Raw genomic sequence first — 24,813 nt, 5'->3', positions numbered from 1 at the left:
TACTGCGCTTTAAAACGCCCAAACGTCCGAGGCGTGAGCTGTATGCGCTGCGGTGGCCGAGCCCTGCAGCCAGCGGCGATGGCCGGCACTTCCGCAAAATTGACGCTGCTACGAATAATCTCTTTGCGGTTTAAAAAGGCAAAAAGTTGCAATTTCCTAACTTGATTCAGTGCACACCCAGCATGAAGCTATGTAGGAAGGTTAAGAAGAGCTCGATTGATATTCAAGACACACAAAAAAACAAACTGGATTTTTATCTTCTATCAGCCTCCGTGGGAAGCCACTACAATTTAACAGCTAATAAATTTTTTTGCTGCACCCACTTTCATGTATCTTTCGTATAAGTTCAGTGATTCAGACTCTCCAAATTCAGACGAAAAGCTGTGAGAGTCAACTTCTTCAGTGATTAACAACTACCTTGCTTGATGAAATTAATTTATTTTTTGGTATGTGTCACGGATGGAGTGAGAGGCAGGCAAAAATAATGTGGTTTATTGGTGTGAAACAGTGAATTAACAATGTTCAGTGGTAAATGCGACAATAGTTTATGAGATGTGATGGCAAGGTACGCTTTGTTATTTACTGCACAGAGGACAGGGTCAGACAAGACTGTCAGGGAGACCCTCCCGTTGAGTCATGAGGTTCAGAAAAGATCCCCTTGCTTTCTAAACTCCCTCAGAGAGGATGCTAGTTGCGGCTGTATCCAATCCTAGTCCCAGACTTGGTCAACGGTTTATGTCTAAAGGATTATATATGTGCAATTAATCCTTTATGTCACTTAGCTAAGATTTCCAAGTTAGTATGCTGCTAGGCACTTACCGACAATCTGTTGTGGTAAGGAATCTCTCAACCTCGAGGAGTAACCTTGAGAGGTGTCCCTGCTCAAGGGGAGATCCTGGCGTGCAGCCCGCTGCTGTGCAGGAGAGCTCAAAGGGCTCTTGGGCTGCTCACTATTTATGGGGGTAAGATAATTGGCTCATAGTCATATTTGCATACTGACCACTGTGCTTAGATGGGCACATTCCACAATAGCCCTTGGCTATTGCATTGTTATCTGTCTTCCCCCACATCCAGTGGGTGCATCCTTCAGGACCAGACACATCTATCACCACCGCCGCCACAGGTGGTTATCACTTGAAGGAGGTCAAAGGAGGGGGAGTCAGAGATGAGGGGGGAGCACACCGCCACAGTATGATATGACAAATTTCACATACCATAAAATGAGGTTCTCTTTATAATTTTGAGGTGACTTTAAAGACTTCCTCGCTGGTTCTGGGTCTTAAATATTCATGAAGTGTTGCTTGTTAAAGCTGTAATATTGCTAAAGGTAAAGAATAGTGTTCAAAATACCTTTGGAAGGGGTTTTTTTTGGGCCAAACTGCAATTGTTAGCTCACATGTTATTGTTGTTAATGCCTTTTGCAATCATTATATCCTCATGCTTGGAAGTTCTACTTTTACAGATGCACAATGAAAACAGAAATCAAAACTGATTTTTATCTTATTTTTGCAACACAACTAAAAAGCTGCTGAATTGTTATGGCATTGGTGGAAGTGTTGATTTAAATAAAGGCTATTGCAAAAGAATAACTTTGAAGCAATTGAGCTAGAAACACTGTCAAGAGCAATCATTTTCTTTTTTATCTGATTAGTCTCAATTGTTCTTGAATAGCCTCACTAAGAGTCCATGTATATTTTAATTAAATATAATACTCAATATGATAGTAGCATCAGGATTGTCCATGGTGTAATGTTTTGGTTTTGTTGCAACTCATAGGCTATGTCCTATGTCAAGATTTCATCTCTAACCCCTAAAACCTTTCTAGTTCAGTGCTCTTGCCTCTTGTACAGCTTTTCTTTTATAATAGAGCCTTGGTGTATTTGAGCTAGTAAATGTTCCTTCCACCTTTCCTTTTTCTTCACCATCAGTCAGGTTCTACTTAGGCAGATAGATGCAATTGTAGTAATTTACTTCCAAATTTGCTTCTAAAAGCTGATGTGTGTGAGCTTATCAAAAACCTTTTCAAGCAACACTTTCACTATGCTTTGGTAAAACATGAATTTGGAAACTCAAAATACATGCATTAGCATTGTTAATATGCTTCATACCTAAGGGGTGAACCTGTGATCAAATGTCACCGTGGCATACCGGGTGGCTGCTTGTCTAGTGGCACATGGTGATGATCTGCATGTACGTGCCAGCCTAGCTGAATTGTTCCTCTCATGTCACAGTTGTGGGCTATCATACCATAAAGCTCCTGCATTTGACTGGTTCACTGTTATATCTCATTGTTCAGCCTCCTACTATTTCAAAAGTCACAAAACCAAAGCTGTAACTTGTCCCTGTGAACAAGATTTTTGTGATCATCTGTTGTAACCAGTCAGTCTTACACCAAATTGTCTAGTGGTCTGTTTAGAATCTAACACTTCAGCCTCAGTGCTATGTTGAGGAAGAAATGTTAGCCACAAGAGTCAGGAAACTAGAGATGCTGTGCCCTTGTGGTATTTTCTTTTTTAACATTGTAATTTAAAGAAACAGCACCTGAAGTGCCTCTACTGTCAATGTATTTTATAGATTTTTATAGATTACTAAGTTTATAGAAGTTATATTTTCAAGTTGACCGTTCAGATCAACTATATAGGTAGCACAGACATTCAGTGCAGTAGCACTACTAAATGAGTAATAGCATTTCATGCTTTTAGTTTTCAGCCCATGGTCATTTCCATGCTTTTTGGCAGAAATTGTTGCAAACATCCCTTCAAGGAAAATTGTGTGAGCTGTCTTTAACTTGATGATGAAATGAAATGCTCGCCATCAGGTTTCTAAACTTTTAATACACCTCTATCAAACTTTCCTTAAAACTCAGAGTAAAAATGTGTGTAGACTTTTTTCCAAAAAAATAAGATGTTTTGTCTGTCCTATTAAATTCTATTCACAAATTCTATTCAAATGCATTAGGAATATAAAGGTTCTGATATTGCTGACTACTGTTCTGCTATTAGTAGGGTCTATTAGTATTTCTGGTGCTTTAGAGTGTTGTCATTAGTGTGAGATGTAGGCTTCATGTAGGAATTTTTCAAAGTTCATTAGTTTGATTCATTGTTGCCTTACTTTTCAATTACAAGTTTTTCCTTTTTTGAAGGTTCTTATTTATACAACTATTTGGTATGTTTAATCTTCTAGCTTTCTGCCGTTGAACAATATTTTCTAATGCAAGTTAGCTGTGTACACATCTAAATGATCTTAAAAGTGTTTACGGACTTATTAAAAAAAAAAGTATGTAAACAAACTAAAAGCTATAGACAGTTGAGTTGTCCCGCAGTGGGTGGAAGGAGAAACAAGGTCTGGAAACTGCCAAATGGCAGCAGTGTTTTCTTAAACAATTATTAAAGAAATTAAATTAAAAGCTTTATGTTCCTTTTACACAATTATACTATTCTGGATCCTTAAACTGAGTGGTGTTACTGCTTTGTCAGTTTCTGTTCTTGCTAGCAATGATATCAGCCTGATATTCTTAACTCATGTCTTTTTAGGCCTTTTAATGCCTCCGAACGTAAAGCAAGCTCCTATGCTGTTGTAGACTGTGATCAAGCAAGAAGGGAAGTTAGTGTCCGCACTGGAGGAGTGACAGATAAGACATCAAGAAAGACTTACACATTTGATATGGTAACTGTTGGGGACCTCTCTAAACAAGCTGTACATTTCTCTAATGTGGCCCAATTACTGTACTGTGTGATGCTATGCATTCCCGTATGGCTAAATGGGATGTGTTGTCTTTGCCTCAACAGGTTTTTGGAGCTCAGGCAAAGCAGATTGATGTATACCGGAGTGTTGTGTGTCCCATTTTGGATGAAGTTATTATGGGCTACAACTGTACAGTGTTTGCGTAAGTAAGCCAATAATTATTATTAGGAAGTTTTATTTGAATTTTAGTTTCTTGTTTACATTTTAATTTTTTATTCTCACAGTTATGGCCAAACTGGTACTGGTAAGACCTTCACAATGGAAGGGGAGCGGTCACCCAATGAGGAATATACTTGGGAAGAGGTATACTTTCACTCCTGAGATTTCTCTTGTCTGTACTATAGTTCAAAGTTAGAAATTGCAGAAGGCTAAAGAAAAGCTAAAGTTGATGCCTTTCAAATCCTAAAGCTGACTTGCTTTAAATGTTTGTAAATTAACAAATCATCTCATTCATCTATATGAAAATAAAAACTTCAATGCATGCATATAAGTCTTGGCGATATGTATATGAAGATGATCTTTGTCCAAGGTATTCTTGCTTTTATAAAATCAGACTATTTAGCTGAAATTCCACTCCCTACCCACAAATCTTTCAGTGCATTTATGTATTAAGTACTTCACTTCAATTTGTAGGATCCGCTAGCAGGTATAATACCCCGTACATTGCATCAAATATTTGAGAAACTCACAGAGAATGGTACCGAATTTTCAGTGAAAGTCTCTCTTTTGGAAATCTATAATGAGGAGCTTTTTGATCTTCTGAATCATACTCCTGATGTTGGAGAAAGACTGCAGATGTTTGATGACCCTCGAAACAAGGTTAGTGCTGTCTTCCAAATTTGTTACCTTAAGGCTTTCAGGGTTGTTGAGAGATGTATAATAAGTATACATTATTTTCTGACAGAGGGGTGTAATTATTAAAGGCTTGGAAGAAATAACTGTACACAATAAAAATGAAGTCTACCAAATCCTGGAAAGGGGTGCAGCAAAAAGAACAACTGCAGCTACTTACATGAATGCATATTCCAGGTACAAATCTTCCCCATTTCAGAAACTTTGCATTGTTCTCGTTTTATTAAACAGGATCTTACTGAAGAAGTAAAGGATATTGAAGCTGGTGCAAAACTAGCATGATCTTGAGATTGTGTATTGCAGTTCAGATTGCCAAATATGGGTTAGAAAGTCATAGTTAGAACTTCTTATCACAGACTGTGGGGTGATTCTAATAGGTGTATGAAGGGGCATTATAAAATCTGAATGCCTCTCAAATTAAAAATGGGCAAGCTGTTTCTCTCTGCATGATTTTTTACATAAGCTTCCCCTCTTGTTTAGAGTTTGTATGCTTTTTTTATGAATACATCCCTTGTTAATATGCAGTGTCTAGTTGGAAGAGTAGCCCTGGCATTCCACGTAACTAGCTGAGATATAAGTAGCAGACTGTTCTTAATCCGGTATCTAAAATAGTGAAATTATAATTATAACTCGAAGTTAAGAAGTTAACTTTTCCAAAGCTTTCTATGCCTATGGAAACAGAAGACAGCTGTTTGCCAGATACATAGCTGAAATACATTGTATGTACTAGCATGAGATAAATATTCTCTGCAGTAGATATTGTACATCTTCAAAAAGAAGGCTGTAGTCCTCTCAAGTTTGGATGATGTTTAGCTGATATACCTATATTAGAGAGGTGGATTGTCTGTCTTCTAGCTGTTCTGGGTGGTTAGGGTTTTTTGCCAATCCTGTTTACTAAATAAAACCTTAGTGTAAGAGTCTCAAGTATCTTTTCTCTCCTGACCAGCAGTAGAAAATGGTATGTTAGGTATGTTTTTTACAGGTCAACACAAGACCCTGTTCTTAAACCCCAGCTTCTGAGAACTTGCAAACTGGACTGTGGAAGTTAGGGATAGGATTGAGGGGTTTTTTTTTGTCTGGCAATGCAGGCTACTTCATATGATTGCAGCTTGTAGTCAGAGTCTAGTAGAGACACCTTGGTCAAAAATACCGTTGTTTATTACTGATTTCTAATTCTTAAACTGGAGATGTGATATCTATGTTACTGAATAAATAGTGATCCAGTGTTGCAATAAGCAAGAAACACCCTGCCTATGTCATATCTTAAATTAAAGGTATACTGAGCACAGCTGTCTACTGTTGCAAGGGAATGGGTATTTGGCTACCACAAATTAGAACACAGAACTAGTTTCAACTGCAATCACAGGGAATTTAAAGAATTCATTCTGTCTGAATGATTGCTTTATGCATGGTCAAACTAGTATAATTTGACATCTGTGGCTTTCTGTACATGTCAGCTTCCTATTGTAAGAACTTATTAAAGGAATAAGCTCGAGCTAAAATGATCTTAAACTGTACTACTGTTTTGAATGAAAACTGAGCTGAACTTCTGAATTTTTAATATTGGATTCAACTGCTTGCTGATTTTCTTAGCCTCAATAAAGAAAAGTAAATTCCTTAATCTTGCATTCTGTAAAACGGTTCTTAGTGTATTGGCTAAAAAAAAAATCTACAAGCCAGTTTTCTTGACGTGTCTGGGTGCTTGCTGATTTTCTTAGCCTCAATAAAGAAAAGTGAATTCCTTAATCTTGCATTCTGTAAAACTGTTCTTAGTGTATTGGCTAAAAAAAAAAATCTACAAGCCAGTTTTCTTGATGTGTCTGGGTTGAGAACACACAAATGTAAACAAAACCAAAGTATTTCTCTTGGTTTTGCTTGAAATAAGATAAAAATTATCAGGACTGAATGAGGCAAGTGTCATCCAGTTGCTTCATCACTAGTTTTAAGTACTGTACTCATATGTATACACATAAAAATATACTTGGTAGAATAACTTTGTGTACTGAAAATGTGTAAGTCCCAATTAATGGGCTGCATGTATTCCCTAAAAAGAGCATGGATGCCAACTTTGCAGCAGTGTCATGTAGCAAGCAGATCATTTGATTTTAATGGGATGTCTGTCTGAAAACTGAATTCTTTTATAGCCGTTCCCATTCTGTGTTTTCGATTACCATCCATATGAAAGAAACGACAATAGATGGAGAAGAACTTGTTAAAATTGGGAAGCTAAATTTGGTAAGTATTTGAACTAAATGTCATTTGCATTCTTAAAGTAATGAACTAGAATAATCTGACCTCATTCTCCTGAGAATCTAATGTGGGTTTTTTCCTATAAGAGGAAAAAATTTTTTTTTTCCATAAAGTGATATGAACTGTATTTGTTGCTCTGAGAAATGTCAGTTCCATTTGTCACCCAATGTCTCCTGAACAACTCATAAGGTAGTTGGTGTGTTGTGTTCTGCAACACTATGGTGCAAGCGTTCTTCAGGGTGATTTGAGACAGGAGCATGTCCTTCCTCTTGTCTTTCAGGTTGATCTTGCAGGAAGTGAAAATATTGGTCGATCTGGGGCAGTTGACAAAAGAGCTCGTGAAGCTGGAAATATCAACCAGTCTCTCCTGACACTAGGAAGGGTTATTACTGCCCTAGTAGAAAGAGCCCCACATATTCCATACAGGGAATCTAAACTCACAAGAATCCTTCAAGACTCTCTTGGAGGACGAACAAAAACATCAATAATTGCCACAGTTTCTCCTGCATCAATAAATCTTGAGGTAAATTTAAGTCTGAAAAACTATTCCTAAAATAGATATTATATTTTGCTTATGATACAAAGTTACGAGTTAACTTCTCAGCTTGACCTAGTGTTACATCTATTTATCAAAGGAAACACTGAGTACACTGGAATATGCCCACAGAGCAAAGAACATAATGAACAAGCCTGAAGTTAATCAGAAGCTAACAAAAAAAGCTCTTATTAAGGTAAGCTAGACATGTATCTTCACAAATTAAGTTACAGGTAAGGTTTGATTCTTTTAACATAGTTTTTGCTCTGCAGGAATTATGAAGTTGTGGAGAAGCTGTAATTAGAGCAGTGCTTTTCTGAGGTGATTTTAATCACTGATGCTTTCACACTAAGTTGCTCTACTGGTACAGCATTAGTCACTTTGCAGGTGCTGAAACTGTTGCTAAAACTAAAGCTGGGTAGAGAGGGCTATTGCTACTAGCTATGACTCTGTATGGATTACCTGTTTACAAGTTAGTGGAGAGCCACTAAATGACACTGGATATTTTCTTCTGGACTTGCTGTATTAGCAGCTTCATTCCCTAGAAAATGCCTGAATTAATATGAATGAAGAGCCCATATAAAGTTGGGGCTGTTGCTAAAGAAGCTGCGATTCCTGTTGTAAGATGTTCTATACAACCAAGTCAGGTTCAAATGGGAGGTTTCAATGCTCTACGTATATCCAAAGGTAGGAATTTAAATGGTGCTATGCTGAACTTATTTGGAACAGAAGTGAAATGCTTTGCTCCTGTGCTTATGCAAAGCTTCCATAGGACACTACTTTTGTGAAGTATCTGTTAAGCTAAATCTTGAAAGCAAAGCAGAAATTTTCAGGTTTACATGTGATTGTTTCTTTGTACAGGAATATACTGAAGAGATTGAGCGTCTGAAGCGAGACCTTGCTGCTGCACGAGAAAAAAATGGAGTCTATATTTCCCTTGAAAATTATGAGTATGTCTTCAAAATTTCTATAAAATTACTAACGACAAATCTCAGATACTGGTACCTATCTTATACAGAAATGCTTTCAGATCTATTCTCACACCAGAAAATTGAAGATAGGAGAATTTAACTGACTGGTCAACTTGGTCTTTAGAAATTAATTATTACCCAGATAGAAGCCTAAAGAGTAGGTTTGCACTGAGGATTTTATTTATATGTGGAACTTATGATAAGCGTAGCTGGGATGCAGATTTATACCATGCAGCCTTTCTTTAAGTGGAAGCTCATGTAGGAGAGCAAGCCAACTTGATATAGTTTACTTCACTTTACAAGAGGGCTACTTTACACAGAAAGTTTACAATGGAAAATTGTCTTAAATCCTTTCTGCATTAAGTGAAAATTACCTGCTTTTTCATACAGAAGTAACAATATTTAGTTTTTGAAATTACTAAATATGTAGTATAAAACCCAGTAGACAATCTTGAAATCAGCTCTTGACTAATCTGTTTTTATCCTTGCTTGAGAGCCCTTAATGAAAAGCTGACGGTTCAGGAAGAACAAATTGCAGAGTATATTGACAAAATCAGCATCATGGAGGAAGAAGTGAAAAGAGTAAGTGATGTTTCTCAACTGTGACTTAAATCTGCCAAAAAATGAAATAAATTTTTGGGGAAGGAGTAAAAAAGTTTGAGTTAAGAACAGTTTAAAGAGGTTTTGTTTTTAAAGTTCCCTAATTAGCTCCCTAAGGAGCTTCCTTATCCTTGAAGTTGAAATATCATATATGAATTTGCAGCATGCGATATTTGCTTTTAAAGCTGTTTTAATATCTACCACTTTGATTTGCTGGGTTTTCAGAAAAAATCTGCTTGTAAAATGGTATAGTCTCAAATGACGAACGTCTCCTTTAGGAGCAAAGAACAATGGGAGAGGGGAGAAGGTGATAAGCTCCCATTAACAAATTACACAGATAATGGGAGCCCCCTCTTTAAAAGAAATATGGATATTAATTTGCTGGAATATGTAATTGGAATTGGAATGTAAATGGAATGTGTAATCAGTTTTACTGACTCTTCTTCTTTCTATCTGCTTAGGTTTATTTAGTGGGATATTTTTTTTCTTGTGCTGTAACAATTGTTTGGTCTTGTGGTTTGAGTGGGGAAGCAAGGGATAATTACAGTGAAAATGGTGTTGGTTAGTGATATTTTCAGTGAATACAAAGACTATACAATCTAATCTAGGTTTAAGACTCTGAGCCTTACAGCTGAAACATTGGTAGATGACAACTTGCCTTCTGGTATTGTGTCATAATTTGAGATGTGAAGTGGGACCGTTGAACTTATAAAAAGCAGTGTTGCACTATTTATGTTTGTCTTCCATTTTAGATCACTGAACTATTCACAGTTAGTAAAAATGAACTTGAACAGTGTAAAACAGATCTGCAATTCAAGGAGAAAGAACTGGAAGAAACACAAAAAGATCTGCAAGAAACCAAGGTTCATCTGGCTGAAGAAGAATATGTGGTTTCAGTTTTGGAAAACACAGAACAAAAACTTCATGGCACAGCTAGCAAGGTTGTCACAGTTCTTGCACCTAACTGTAACAGTAACTTCCCATGTTTAGGAGTTTCATGGGCTGTTCAAGGAAATCATTGTTGCTAAAGTGTGATGCAAGTGTGACAAAACCTGAATTTAACATGGAAAACCTAGGTTTAGCACCCTCTAAATTATATTATGATGAAAAGCTACTTAAGATTTCAGGGCTTTCTCTGTGGTAATATTGACAATTGACTGCTAAGTAGGCTGGCTGGTCTGGAGCTACCTTTCCTTCAGACCAGTTTGTTGCCAGAGTTAGTGCTTTACGGTATCTATTGTCATGAGTTCTTTGGCAGAATAAATACTTTACTAGAAACTTACGGCTGGCCCAACAAGAGAGTAAGTTTATATATAACTGGAGTAGAAAAATAGCAAAAAACTTTGCAGAAATATGTGCAGTAATTTACACTCACTGAGTGAATAACAGAAACTGTTGCCCTGTCACCTCTATATTTTTAGGGCATGGTTTTGATGTGTTTGTAGGTTGTTCATAATTATTGAAACAGACTTGGTGTGAGGAGAGAATGTCCTGCTGTTTAAAGTGCAAAGCGATGGAACTTGCATCTTTAGTCAACATGAAAATTTCTTACTACTCAGGTTCCTGTAAGGTTGGAAGGGGATGCCTAGTTTTTTGCATGTGGGTTGTGGAGTGTGTGTGCGTGAGAGAAATGGGTGCAGAAATTATTTACTCTGTCGACAAAACCAAGAACCTACTCTATGTTCAAATTGGAAATTATTTATTGCAGAACTAGTACTGGAAACCTCTTGGTTGAGTACTATTAAAGAATATGATTACTGTCAAATCTTTCAGAAAAAGTTGAGGTGGTCAGGAATTTTTTTTCAGTTACTATTCTGTGATAAATGATATCTTAATTCCTTAAATACTGAGGATGTCCTTTATTAATGCTTTCATTTCAAAGTCAGTATAAATGGTCCCTAGTAGGTATTTTTTTCCTGTGTTCTGTGACCATAAATGAAATAATGCCAGGATTAAGAGCAGTTGTAATTTGATGTAAAGGGATATACCCGTCTTTCTAGAGAGATAATTTCTCCTTTAACTCCGAACTGCAGTTGCTTTTCCTTATATAATATATGTTTGACTTCTTTTTAAAGACTGACTAAAACAATTTTTAAAAATTGTAGTTACTCAGTACAGTCGAAGAAACTACAAAAGATGTATCTGGTCTTCATGCAAAACTGGACCGTAAGAAGGCTGTTGATCAACACAATGCTATTGTCCAAAATACATTTGCAGGACAAATGAATGTTTTGTTCAACAAAATACAAGATTCAGTTAGTGAAAACAGTTTGAAGCAGCAACAGATGTTGACATCTTACACAAATTTTATAGGTAAGTGTAATACCTGTATCAGTGTGTAATCCTAAAGTTTTGCAACAGTAGTACCAAAGACTGTTTCCTAAAACTGATCTCATTTAATAAATGGAAGAGGCTTTGTTTTAAGCAATGTAATAATTACAGTTGCACCGGTAATAATATATCTGGGATGATCAGTAGCCTTCCTGTGCTGTAAGAGGCAATAAAGTGATGAGCAATAAAAAGAGTTCCTATCTTACAATGGAACTTTAAAAAAAAAAAAAAACCAAACTGTAATGCTTCTTGATTTCTTTTGTAGGTGACCTCCTGTCTACCAGTTCTTCAGCAGCTAATATTCTTGCATCGGTTGTATCAGCATCTTTTGCTTCTGTTAAAGAATTGGTGTCTACTGAAGTTTCTCACATGTCTGAAAAAATAGCACAACATGAGAATCTGTCACTTGATTGTAAAGCTGAGCTGCTGAGATTAATTGTTAGTAAATTTACATGCTCTTATGTTACTTAAATATATTGAACTGTTCTTGATCAAAAGGGGTTCTGTGAATATTGTATAGTGGTTTTCTGATGCTCTCTACCTGTCTCTGCTTCAGCACTTGGCCATGATTATGTCCCTCCCTGCTTCCCCACCCAAGTTGCCACCACAAGCCGTAATGTATTGTATAGCAAATACTGTAATAGCAGAATATGTGGAAATGTATATGGATAGCTTCTTACAAATATAGATGAAGGAACAATCATATCCTGTTTTTTTTTTACCACTGTTCTTAGGAGGAGCATACATCTGGATTGGGAAAAGCATTAAATAGCTTGACACCAATGGTAGAATTTGTCCTGGGGCTAAACTGTCATTTTCAGAGTAACATGAAGAAATATTCTGCTGTGGCTGACAAGGTAATGCACATAACTTGTCTCTTACCTTGTGCTTTTCTATTTTATTTAATTCAGAGATAACCCTTTGGTGGTTTTTCTGCAGTGTGTAAGACTTTCTACTTCTGGTCTGGCCTTTTCTCCTGTATTCTGTCCCATGACTTCTACTTTTTAGCTCTTTCTTTCAGACTTCTTTTCCACTTCTGAGTGTGGTGTATTTGTTACCTGTATTGGTGCAATTGCTCACCTAAATACCACAGAGAATGGTAAAATGTGGATGCTTAAGGCTATATGTAACAAATATTTGATAATATCCTTAATATAGCCTCTCCTGTATTTTATAAATCTAAAATAACCAACTTAGACAAGTCAGATCACTCCCAATTTCTTCTGCTGTCATACAAAACTTCTTCTGTAGTCACTTTGATTCCTGGCGAATGTGATGCTATATTATGTTAACAGTAACCATAGGTGCAGACAACACTGCACTTATAAAAAAGTCCTTTGCTTCAATTTTTAGTTCCAGTCTGTCTCATGATGTTTATGTAGAACTGCAGCCTCACTATTTCATTCCTTTCTTTTTTTTCATTTTGTCAAAACCAAATCTTTGTTCCTGGTGAACTGTTGCTCTGACTGAAAAATTTCCCCCTTCTGTCAGTTACAAATCATGTGAAATCAACTCCCCTTGTCTAGAGGCTTTTTATTGGTTTTCAGACTTAGATAGGAAATAGTCTGTGGCTTACCAGCTCTTGCTTCTTGCTCCTGTCATAACCAAGTACCTTGTCTGCATCTTCCTATTTTGTTCACCTCACGTGCCAAATTCTGTATTTGGAAAAGCCCACACCAATTTCCAGTCTGTAACTTCAGATTGCTCTAAGTGTTATTTCCTACCTCTTATACACAATACTTTACTAGTGCCTTTGACAATTTCCTTGGGGTAGAGTTTGTTTCTATATAAATTATGCTAGGGAAAAGCATCCAGTTCTTCCCTAGAGGCAAGTATCTAACCAAATAAAACTTTTTTCAAAGATGGAGTCTCATAAAAAGGAAATGGATACCTTCTTTGGTGAGCTTTCTCTCACTCTGAAAAAATTACGGGAAGAAACGGCCAGTGTTTTTGCTCAGCTTCAGAATGATTGTGAGAACTTAAAAGAAGAAGTGGAAATGACGAGGTTGGCTCAAACAAAGGTATACTTAGAGTAACAAGAAATCCTAACACAAAGCATGATTGCTTGCTTTGATTTAAACTCTTTGTAGCAGTAAACTATTGTACTTGCTTCAGAAGAAACGTTAGGACAGTAACTTGATGATCCTAATTCTTTTCAGCCTTTGGGCTGCTTTAAGAAGCTTCTGTACAAAGGTAACAAAATTTGCCCTTGCACTAAGCATGTGCAGTATATATGCCTTTTTATATATCTCCAAAAGCAAAGTGTCTGTATCTTGTCTACACAAAAATTGTGCCTTAGAATGACAAAGCTCTTTTATTTGCTGCGTTTTTAATAAAGGTATTCGAGTACCCTTTAAGAATGTTAAAAAGTGCAGGATAATGGTGAAATGTATGGCATTTTTCTTAATAGAGCACAGCTGAACTAATGTCCTCGCTGCAAAGCCAGCTTGACCTGTTTGCTCAGGAGACTCAGAAGAACTTAACTAATGTGCTCGCAAAAAATGGAAGCCTGAAGACAACCATCACTGCTGTGCAAGAAAATGTTCACCTGTAAGGAGCCTATTACTTTTGGTGTATACTGATGCAAGATAAAACTGTGTATGAAGAGGACTGCAAATTTAGATGCTCTTCATATTTATAGGCTTATAAAGTCTTCTTCTGGACAAGACCTATATATTAGAGCTGAGTTCTGCCACAGAATGTAGATCATAATTCACCTTTCCCCAGAGTAAAAGGTAGCTCTGCAAGGTTTTTCCTTAAACTTGTCTCTTGAGCACGTTGCAGCTAAGAGACCATGGGTTTGGGAGCAGTATGCTGATGAACGGCCCTCAGTATGGCTGCACTTCGGAACTTTATACCATAAAGGCTTAGCTTGAAGTGCACTAGTGTATTGCAGCATGCTTCATTCAGTTGCAGACTGAATGACTAGGGTCTTGCCAAAGTTGTTGGGTTTTAGTCTGTAGTTTCGGGGGTTTTTTTAGGGGATTTAACAAGCCTGCTCAGAGTGCTGCAATTTAGATATATTTAGATAGTGCTGCAATGTGAATAGAGCAACAACCTTACAATTAACTGGTTTGACAGAACTGCACTACTTCACTAGTTCTGGTCTCAGATATTTCTAAATGTAGAATGTGTTAAAATTCACCTTTCAAAATCTCTGAACCATTACAAATATGTTGTTGCAGGAAAACTACAGACCTAGTGAGCAGTACAACTTCCAATCACAGCAAATTTATTGCATCTCTGGATGATTTCTCTCAAGAACTCAGGATTATAAATGCTGAAAACAAGATGATGCTAGAAGAATCCACTGACCGCTGTCAACAACTTCTCAGCAATTTCAAAAATGTGTCTCAGGATACTGATAAATGGGGTGAATTTACAACTGCTCAGATAGTTAACTTTACCAATCAGCAACTATTGTCTTTCAATGATGAGAAACGGCAACTTCATTGTTTACAAAAGGTACCTATAGTTGAATGTAGTCTAATACAACATTCTGAAGCAAACTTTTACTGTAGAACTTGTAAGGGAAAAAAGTTCTTGCTTATAGTCAGAACAAATAGGGGTTTTTGATGACAGCAGACTCATGTTACTTAGCTTAAATAGATTAAATTGGAGGAAATCAAAAGCTTAATTTAAGAGGAAGACTTTGGACTTAAAGTGCAAATAACCTCCAAAAGTGGTGTCTTGATTAGCCTCATGCAGCTAACTTCTGTTTGTAATTTGAGCTTTTAAAATCTTTTTCGTAGTGTATATCTCTAATTCTAAAGCTTTATCTCCCTGGGAGATTTGCACAATGATTAAATACAGACTATATTCTGGAGGATGCAAAGGACTTTATTGGTCAGATGGATTAACATTATGGGAGAAAGCATTCCTTTGGGTATCTACTAGTTCTGGCCTCTTATCTGAGAATTTCTTTCTCTGATTTCTTTTTAATTTCCATTGCAAACTTCACTTCCCACCCTTCTTGTTTTATTGTTCTAATAGGTAATGAAATAGGAAAATACAACATTTTGCTAGCTTTAGAAAGAAAAACTTAAGTGTTAAAACATTTGCAGCCTCAAGACACCCCTGTATCTGTTATACCTACTGAACACTTTAGGAGTTTCATTCCAATGGGAACAGCTAAAGATATGTTTTCCTTTTCTCCTATAAATGCATAAAGCTCCTAGTGCTTGTAGGATTTTCACTTTCACTTGAATATCCTGATTCTGTGCAGGGTTGTGCATAGAAGCATGAGTAGTTTGATCTGAACCAGATGGCATCATCTTTATTGTTATGAGTAGCTTTCTAAAATGATCATACTTTCTAAGAAACTGACTCTCTTCTGAAGATAGTTCTCAAAACAAGAGTGTAAAACTGGCACTGAAACTTCTCAATTTGAGGTCTCTCACTTGTTTCGTTTCAGGTCATGCCACTAATCATGCACCACATCTTAGAAAAGAGGCCGTAACCTTAACTTTCCTGTTAACTTGGTGTTTTTGATTGGGTTTTTTTGTTTTGTTTTCAGAAAAATGAAGAAAACTGTGATAAAGCAATAGGTGAAATTGCTGACCATATTGGTAGACAAATGGCAGCTGAGGAGAAGGTACTAAATGGCCTTCTTGATCAGATAAAGGTTGATCAGGAAATACTTCTGGAGCAGAAGCTGGCACTTAATGAGGAAGCACGGTGTGGACAGACTCAGGTTAATGGTTTCTTGCAAGAGGATCTTAAAGTGGATATTCCAACAGGTATTTAAAGTAGGCTGGGGACAGAATGATCTTACAGAAAGCATTCTGAGTTGCAGAATTCATAAGAGGGTTAATGGGGGTTATAATATAACTAGCAGCCTTACACCTTTAAGGTGCACGCAAAGAATGATGACTGAACAAAACATGATATAACTCTATTGAGTTAATGTAAAATTGAGGATCTGTAATTAAAGCAATTGCTGAAAGTGTTTAATAGTGCCTTTCATTAGTGTACAATCTTCATTAAAGGGACAACTCCACAGAGAAGAGACTACTTCTATCCAGTCACGCTTGTGAGAACAGAGCCCCGGGAGCTTCTACTGGAGCAATTAAGGCAAAAGCAACCAAAACTTGATGCTATGCTAAACAGTGTGACAAAGGAGGTGGAGGATAATGCAGATCAGGTATGTGTATGAATGATAAATTAGGCTCTTCAATGAAGAATTCACATCTTTAGGAATTTTTTCATGCCGTTGCAGAGAGTTGACTAGAACCCCAGAGCTGTTGCAGCCTTTGTGTTTTACTGAGTCATGTGTGCTGAGCTTTTTGACAAAAACAATATCTTGAAAAATAAGAGAGTACATTAATTTATAGAGACTTTCATTTGTTTTTCAAAAATAGAAATGCCATGTCTTTTACATATCTGATCATGCTTAATACCTTCACCTAGGAAGTTCAGACATTAAATAGGTTTTTTTTGTAAATTATGTTTTAGGACCTGTTGGAAGAAGAGGAAAGGTTGCAAGACTCCAGTGAAAGCCTTTCTAGTGACAAATCCTTAGTCGATAGAAACATAAGCTGCCATGCAAATGGTGGCATTCCCTTTTTCCAGGTAACTTCCCCATGCATTCCAAACAGCTGTGTATTTAAGAGTGAAGAAAAAATATTGTTCCATAATAGTGCTGTAGTCTTAAGTCACCTCCTGTCACTTAGTGTAGTCTCACAACTTCCTTAAATCCCGTAGAATACACTTTGTTAAACTTGAGCTAAAATAACAGCAGATTCTGGTAACAGTTAACAGTAGATAAAATAATGCAAATTTCTGACAAGCTGGACAGACAGTAGAAAACTCTTCAGAAAATAATCCTGTATGAAAAAAATTGTCATAACTTACTAGACATTAACATGTGTTTTAACAGAAAAGTTGAAATTAGCTGTGGAGTATTTTCTTAGAGGCCAGACAGAAATATTAACATTCTTGATTCTTCACTAATTTTTTTTTTTACTTCTTTCCTTTTCACCCTCTTGCTCTACCAATGTATCAATGTAAACCCCTGGTATATTTGGCTTGCGGGGCGAGAGGGCTGTATTTACCTTTCATGGATCCCTTAAAAGTAGCTGCTGAACTTCCAGATGTCTGCAGTTAAACCTCTTTAGTAAATGCAATATTAGGAATATTTTTCAGGATTTTTTTCTTTCTCGGAACACTATATCTGCATTGTACATGAGCAAGTAGTCTTTAATTTCTTTGTATTCTTTTAACATGGATAATTTATTAGGCATTTTCTTTAAATCCCAGCACAAAAGGAGTCACAAAAAGGATAAGGAGAACAAATCTGCAGCTACAGTGGAGAAGAACAAAATGGAGGAGGTGACGGAACAGTTTCTTCCCAAATCTAAGCCTCCTTTAAGATCACTGAACTAAGCTATATCCACTCTAGATCCCTGTTTTGAAAAACTTAGGTCTAATTGTCTACTGAGCCATAACTTTGGTTATTCTCAGTCTCTGTATATAGTGATACCTTGATGCAAAGTTGGATCAAAAGACTGGCCTGCCAGATGTCCTGCCTTTGTCCCATTTTTATACGCTTTAGCTTGTAAAGTATTAACAGACTTTAAAAAAAAAAACAAACCACCCTGCAGATTATGGTGCTGTGTGTTAAATAGACTTTTATGTTGTCAAGTAAGAGATCCTTCTCTGTTTCTCAGTAGATTTAAAACAGAGCAGAAAGGGATGTGGAAAAATGCTTTGTCGGCAATACAAGCTACCATTTTATTTTTTTAATTACCTGTAAATAAGAGTTCTGATTTTGTACCTGCTTTTCAGTCTGATTCCTGTTTCTATGAAGTAGATAGCTGTCTTTTTACTGGGATACTTCAACTAAATCATTGAGAGATGGAAAGCAAATGTATAAGCACCTCCCTCAGAGTAAACCAAGCTTACATGACTAATTTAGCAAAAACATTAGCAGCTATGTCATAAGTCTTGTGCTGTCAGAAAAGGATGGTTCCCTCCCTTCTTTTATAATAGACAATAGCTTTATTTCAGTGCCTCTTCTGTATATGAAAGCTAGTCTCACTGCTGGGTTTGGGGTTTCTTTGGTTTTTGTTTTGAACCCACTGTTCTTATCTTCCTCTTAACCTGCAGCTGAGATGTGTTGGTTGGATATGATGATGTCAACCACAGCTTATGTATTGTAAACTGGTAGCATTTCTTTTAAGATGTAGATACTTAACATTAAAACATGCAAACTTGGTTACAAATGCAGCTCCTATGTTGTAAAATAACAGTGATTTCTCGGTATTTGACAGTAGCGCATGACCAGCTGCTCTTTTCATGCTGCTTACCTGAGAATTTGAAGAAAACTTCAAGCTATGATGTGCTAAAAAAAGTAGATGAATAGAGTTATGATAGGAGTGGGGACAGACACTGGAAGGCAGCCTTAACTTACATTGAAGCCCTATTCTTAGCTAATCGTCAAAACATGATTTAAGAGATTGTTCACTTTTCTATAGCTTGCAGGCTCAAGCTGATCTTTCTTCAAAGGAGTGGTCCATATGACTATTTGTCTTTGAGCAAGTATGCCAACTGGATATACTTTGAACATCATTCAGACAGCACACTGCCATCCTGATGATGGATGTAATTTGAAGTATGCCCTTGCACTGATTCTCTGAACTGTAGCGTTAGATCATTAATCAGTTGTGTTTGTCTGAAGCACCTATCTTACCTCTTATTTATCCTAAAAGCTAATTGTTTTTTCTTAACAGCCTGATAGGAGGAGGGAAAGCATTAATTCCCTTTCAAATTAGTAAGAGACATGAATATGGATTCTTATTTTTTTTATTTATTCTACGGGGGTGCTATGATACCTTGGTACCTAGCTTATATACCAAATCTTTCTATTGTTGTAAGGGACTTGAAACACTGGCAGCTGCAGGACTGTCTCCTTCAGAGCGTGTTTGGCATATTGTCAAATTCTGGCACCAGAAACTTAATGGACTTAAGAACTCTCCGTGGCCATTTTCTTGCACCATGTGCTTGTTAACGCTGACTAGTTATTAGCATGTTTTTCCCAGACTGTTCAAGAAATCATTTACTGACTTAAAATGCAACTAGAAGAGCTGATCCCACAGCTGTGTATTGGAGTGGCCTAAGCCAAATGCGAGACGCTTGTGCAAGCCTTCACCCTACTACTTCATTTTCTGTATGGAGTTCACAAGATCAGTATGTATGAACAAACTGGACCAGCCAGTACCTGAGGAGGGTCGCATCCATAAAATTATGTCAGAATCTGTGCTTCCTTGCTTTATCCCCTTTGTCTACCTTAGCTATTTGGTTTCCCCTGGTACAGGCACAAGCTGCTTTCCTGATAAGGGGGAGCCTTAACAGCTGTATGTATTTCATGGACTGCTTGCATGCTTTCTCTTTTCATAAAGTACACCTCAGAGTCATGTTTTCCTTTGTTTGCAGTACAGGCATGGCAGATCATTGTTTCATTGGCCCTGGTGTCCAGAGGTCACACCAGAAAGCTGAATAGGATGAAAAATCCGGATGTAGAACCTGTCTTGGCTTCTCTGTCAGTGTCTCTTCTCCCACTAGATGGCTCTAACACTAAAGTGTTAGTCCAAAGCTCGAGTACTGGTCACTAACCACAACTTAGAAACAATAATTTTGCCAAGCCTTTTGTCAAGCATCTGCTAAAAGAACAGGTTTCAAAAACTAGCATCGAATTTATGATTCCACGAGGATAATTCTATATTCAAGCTTGGGTGAGGGGTTGTTCTGAAGAGCTGCATTTGAGAAAAAGATGATCCAACCTATGGCTTGAACTTTGCTGCGGGCCGATAGACACTCTCAATAACTGAATTCTTGTCCTGACCTGCTCTCTGGGTTCCTGACCATGTGGGCATTGCCCAAAGTAGAAAGCAACACCTATATATTTTGGTATATTGTACAATGTATGAGAGAAGGAGAGAAGGAGGGTAAGAAAAATAAAGCAAGAGTTGTTTCTTGTACATAGTCACTAGATTCGCAGAGAGAAGAAATGGCATGGTCCAGGCTAGCTTATGTGGTGGTTTGAATTTGCTGTGTTATAAGGCATCCATTTTAAGGAGGGTAGGAAGCCATTTTCACAGGATAAACAGCAAGGTCATACCCTGACTGAATTAGTCCAGCTGAGCGTGAGGGAGCGTGGTGGTGGCTGGGGCTGTAGTATATGGCTGTGTTCTTATTAACTTGATGAGGTTTTTTGGATTCTGGATTAGTGGCCAAGTGGGACAGTCCTTGATTTAACAAAAAACCTGGGTGGGATGAATGCAATGTGGGGAGCTGAAATGAGGAAAGATGAGAGTTTAAATGCATGTAAAGGGAGAATGCAGAGAGCACCATGAGAGGGCTGTGGGAAGCACAGATAATTAGAGCCACCAGCTTCCTTTTCAAGTGACAAATGAGCAGTTAGGAGGAAACAAAGGAAAGGAAACTTCCTGCTTCCTCCTGGAAATCGGTGAGCTGCAGCACCTACTGCACCATAGTTGTTGGAGGATGCAATGTTTATTTGAAGAGAAGAAAGATGACCAAGCTGACTGGCTGCTGTGGACAGCTGGGTTTATTCTGGGTATCAGAAGCAATTGCATGGGGCTAGAGAGGAGTGAGGAGAAGGCGGGTAGTTGCTAGACTGCCTTTATTCATTCTGTTAGGCGTCAGTCACCATGGCAATCGTCTGTTAAATAGGTAGAGGAAACAAGAGGTAGCCTATAGCTCTTCAGGGTGATAAAAGAAAAAATAAAGCTAGAAGGAACTGGAAAAATAAAATTGAAGTTTAACATTCCTTTTCCGTCAAAAAGATTGCAGGGGAAAAAAAGAAAGAGTTCTAATGTTCCAGAGCACTAAAAACAGGAAAAAAGAAATACATTTTAAGATACATAGTTGGTAATTATATTTAAACAAGTGTTTACAACCATTTGACAACTATTTTTCTTCTTTCCCTGGTAGAAACTACATTTTATGGTAGAGGAAAATGCTCTATAAACTGCATGCCCACCCATGCAGTTACTTTATAAAGTTAAATAACAATAAATCGTGCTAGGCTTTGCATTAGTAGGCTTTTTATGTAACATACTATCACAGGTGAGATGCAGACCACCTAGTAAAGTAGGCTGTTGTTGTAGGTTGAACACAAACTTGATCCACAGCAGCATTGCTATGCTCCATCTTGAAATGTTAAAAGTATGAACACAGTGCAGCAAAGTGAATGTTTAAATCCCTGTGTTCTGAGTACTTCTGAAATCATCTTTGGTTTCCCTAGTAAAGGGAAACCCTAGCTACCGAAAGGAGGGCACCTTACAGCTACACATGTGCCCTTTGGGCAGATAGAGGAGCGAATGCTCAGTTCCAGCAGTCTCTTGTCAGGGAAGAAGCTGGAAATGAGCTGCCATTTTTTATATGTGGTCTGAAAAGTGTTCCATACTTCCAGATTTCTAGAACTTAATGAGAAGACTGATGGCTCTCAGGCAGCACAAAGTTAGATTTTGTAAAATAATGGAGATAACTGGATTGTTTCCTTTTTCTCCAAAATATGAAGCCTATATAAATGTTCCATTGACTTCCTTAGTTATACTTGAAATGCTGTTGTGATTCTTGGTCTGTTCGTAACCTAAACATTGTAATTCAAAGAGTGAGGCACAATGACTGAAACTTCGAACTTGACTATTGTGTTTTCTTTATTAAAAATGACCAAAATGTAAGAATGAAATAAACAGGAATATGACATAAAAGGACATTAGATTTTTTCAGATCTTTCCAGGTGTAATCATCTACGGTTGTTGATAACATAGAGTTCTGACTAGAATTTTATTCTGATAATGTCCAGAGCACTAAAGCTACTATGTGAAGATGTTTTTCATGTGATAAGGAATTGTATTTTCACTGGCAGAAGTTAATTTTTAAATAATATATTTTTTCCTAATTAACACAAGTTTTGCAAAGTGAAGAATAACAATTGGCAGGAAACATTTAAAATATGGTCTTTTAGCATTTATGACAAATACTAAACAAAACAGATTAGATACATGGTAAGATACTTCTCCCCAGCTATTCGAGTTACGATAATGAATGCTGCTTCTCAGAGGACTGATTTCCCTGCTGCACAAGTCCAGTCTCACATGGGGCTAATTCTGCTACAGTCACTTGATTTATGCCAAAGTACTGAGGTGAAGGATCAGATTCTCTTTTCCAAAGTACATACTGAGTTGATAATGATGCTTAAAAAACAAAACCACAAAAATCTAAGGGCCCTGTTTGATCTAAATCTAAGGCCCTATTTGGGCTCTGTGGCCAAAAGATTTCATGGCTTTTAGAAGGGTTTGTCTAGGAAAGCCTGGGAGTTGTTTTCATCCCTAATTCTGTGTGTTCTTTCATGGGTGCTTCAAGCACACCTGCTTCCCCTACTTTGTAAAATGACTTTGGGATCTTTCAGGATAGGTACAATGTTATGGTTCTGCTGTTAGACAGTTGTCCCTGAGTGTGGTGGGCATTATATCATGCTGGTGTCCTTAGGCACAGTGTGTATCCCAGGAGGAGGAACGTTTGAGACCTCCAAAGGATGGCATGGATATCCCCTGTCTTCTGGACCATAACTTCATGCTGAGTCTGAGCACCACTACTCCCACTTTGGAAGTAGAAACTTGTAGACATGTTTCTGAGGGAGTAAATTCCAATATTTTTTGGTTTTTTGGCACGAGCTTAAGTAACCCCTGTCATACGTAAAGACTGTTGGGGGAAATTGGTTTTTCATGTTTCAATTAGCTTCCTCTAACACTCAACCCAAAACATAAGCCGCATTATCATTGTGTTCAGAAGCTAAAGGAAACAAAGTGAATCGCTTATCATTTGTTATAGTTACCATCTTCCATGACTTAATTAAAATACGACATTAATTTCAAAACCATTCAGCTATAGATATATACTCAAATGGTTATAACACCATAATGACAAGCGCCAAAATTTTGCTCATTCACTCTAACAGTTTATTTTAGGAAACTCAGTCCAGCAGATGAACCTTGAATATACAGATTAACGCAAGGAAGGAAATTTTATGATGTCTGTTAGTTAATACAGAAGCCAATCTTATTAATCATGGATTTACAGAGGGCTGTTTTATTAGATGTTAACCATAGCTTATGTTGACAATTGATTTTCATTGTAGGACAACTAAATTTGTTATTTGTAATAAGAAAGATAATTAAATTGACTTTATAAAGGTTACTATCATAAATGTTAGTACCTGTGAATAGCAAACATAAAACTGCTTTAGCAGCGAAAACTCAGTTAAGTGACAGGTGCTTTATTTCCATTACATTTAATAGTCCCTGAATATTTTTAGCCTGCATTTTATTTTCCAGAGTTTATACCCACTGCTGTGAAAAACTGTTTGGGCTGAAGCCTCACTTTCAGTTTATTTTCTGTCCAAGAAAAGAGGATCAAAACATTTTAAAGTGATAGAAATAAACGAAAACAAAGCACTAAGTACAAATGTATTATGCGAAGGAGTTTTGCTCTGTCATTTCTCAGATTTGTCATTAAATTACTCAGAATAGCATGTTGAAAAAGATACTGGGTCTACAGTAAAATCTGACTTTGGGAGGGGTTAAGTACTAAAAAGAGTAATTATTAAGGAACTTAATTTGGACCTTGCAAAAAATGAGTACTTTGAACTTATTTAATCTTTTTTAATTGTATTGTTTTTATGATACATATCTCCACTCCTCAATGCCACCCATCCATCTGGGTACAACCTTTTGAAAATGTGGAGGAATACAGCAAATGTTAGAGACCTTGGAAAAGCACCTAAAGTAATAACTTCAAACCTAACGACAGTACATTCCTGAGCTTTGACAACGTGGGAACTATCCAGAACAAAAGTAATTCTATCAGAACACTCACAGTGTGGTTTTACTGGAACATTAATCTTTGGTTTCTAGTTCTAATTTGCCATGACATTTCAGGCTTGTAACTTGTCATTGCTGCTTGGTGGTTTGGACCAGTAATGAAAGGAAAGAGGGAGTACTTCAGGAAGGCTCTTTTAAACTCCAGTGTAAGACTGAATATTTGATATTAATGAAATACACTTGGCTGCAGGATCTTTGTATTATTAGAGCTAATTGCAATGAGTCCTTTCATGGGTTTGCAGCTTGTGGAAGGAAGGGTTAGCTAGATGGCAGAGGGCAGAGGAAGAGAGCAGCACATCGCAAGAAGCACAGTTTACCAGAGATGTTGGGTTGCTGGGCTGCAACATAGATGCCAGCCCAGTGTGTGTGTTATATTCAGTTTATAACTTGGCAAATCAGCTTGGTGCCCAGAGCAAAAAGCACTGAAATTTTTTGTGACTTAAGTTGATGGCCCATTTCCCTGTGGCACTGATACTGGTGCAGCCTGCTCTAACAGAAGAGCTGTAAAACACTTTGTGCCATTGCATTTCTGACACTTTGCTGTTCTTGTGTGGACCCTCCTGATGATCTGATCCCAGAGCTCTTCGCTGCTTGCTCCAAGGGTAAGTACGGATCTGGCACT

The 24,813-nt window shown here is 37.3% G+C and overlaps 1 protein-coding gene across 1 annotated transcript; it reads left to right on the top strand.

The window, feature by feature from the left end:
* The first annotated feature begins 78 nt into the window (after window positions 1-78).
* KIF11 (kinesin family member 11) lies at window positions 79-21,749 on the top strand. The gene is made up of 23 exons (XM_009641925.2): window positions 79-138; window positions 3,143-3,165; window positions 3,534-3,666; window positions 3,789-3,886; window positions 3,969-4,047; window positions 4,378-4,563; window positions 4,649-4,773; window positions 6,741-6,831; window positions 7,127-7,369; window positions 7,482-7,577; window positions 8,243-8,331; window positions 8,847-8,934; window positions 9,705-9,893; window positions 11,058-11,265; window positions 11,549-11,721; window positions 12,018-12,140; window positions 13,146-13,304; window positions 13,694-13,833; window positions 14,469-14,748; window positions 15,800-16,022; window positions 16,272-16,426; window positions 16,738-16,854; window positions 17,542-21,749. The coding sequence occupies exons 1-23, from the start codon at window positions 79-81 to the stop codon at window positions 17,665-17,667; spliced, it is 3,204 nt and encodes a 1,067-aa protein (XP_009640220.1). The 3' UTR covers window positions 17,668-21,749.
* Window positions 21,750-24,813: the final 3,064 nt, after the last annotated feature.

This window comes from Egretta garzetta, unplaced genomic scaffold, assembly GCF_000687185.1.
Source record: "Egretta garzetta isolate BGI_Z169 unplaced genomic scaffold, ASM68718v1 scaffold56, whole genome shotgun sequence".
Lineage (NCBI taxonomy): Eukaryota > Metazoa > Chordata > Aves > Pelecaniformes > Ardeidae > Egretta > Egretta garzetta.
This window is presented reverse-complemented; position numbering and strand designations above follow the sequence as displayed.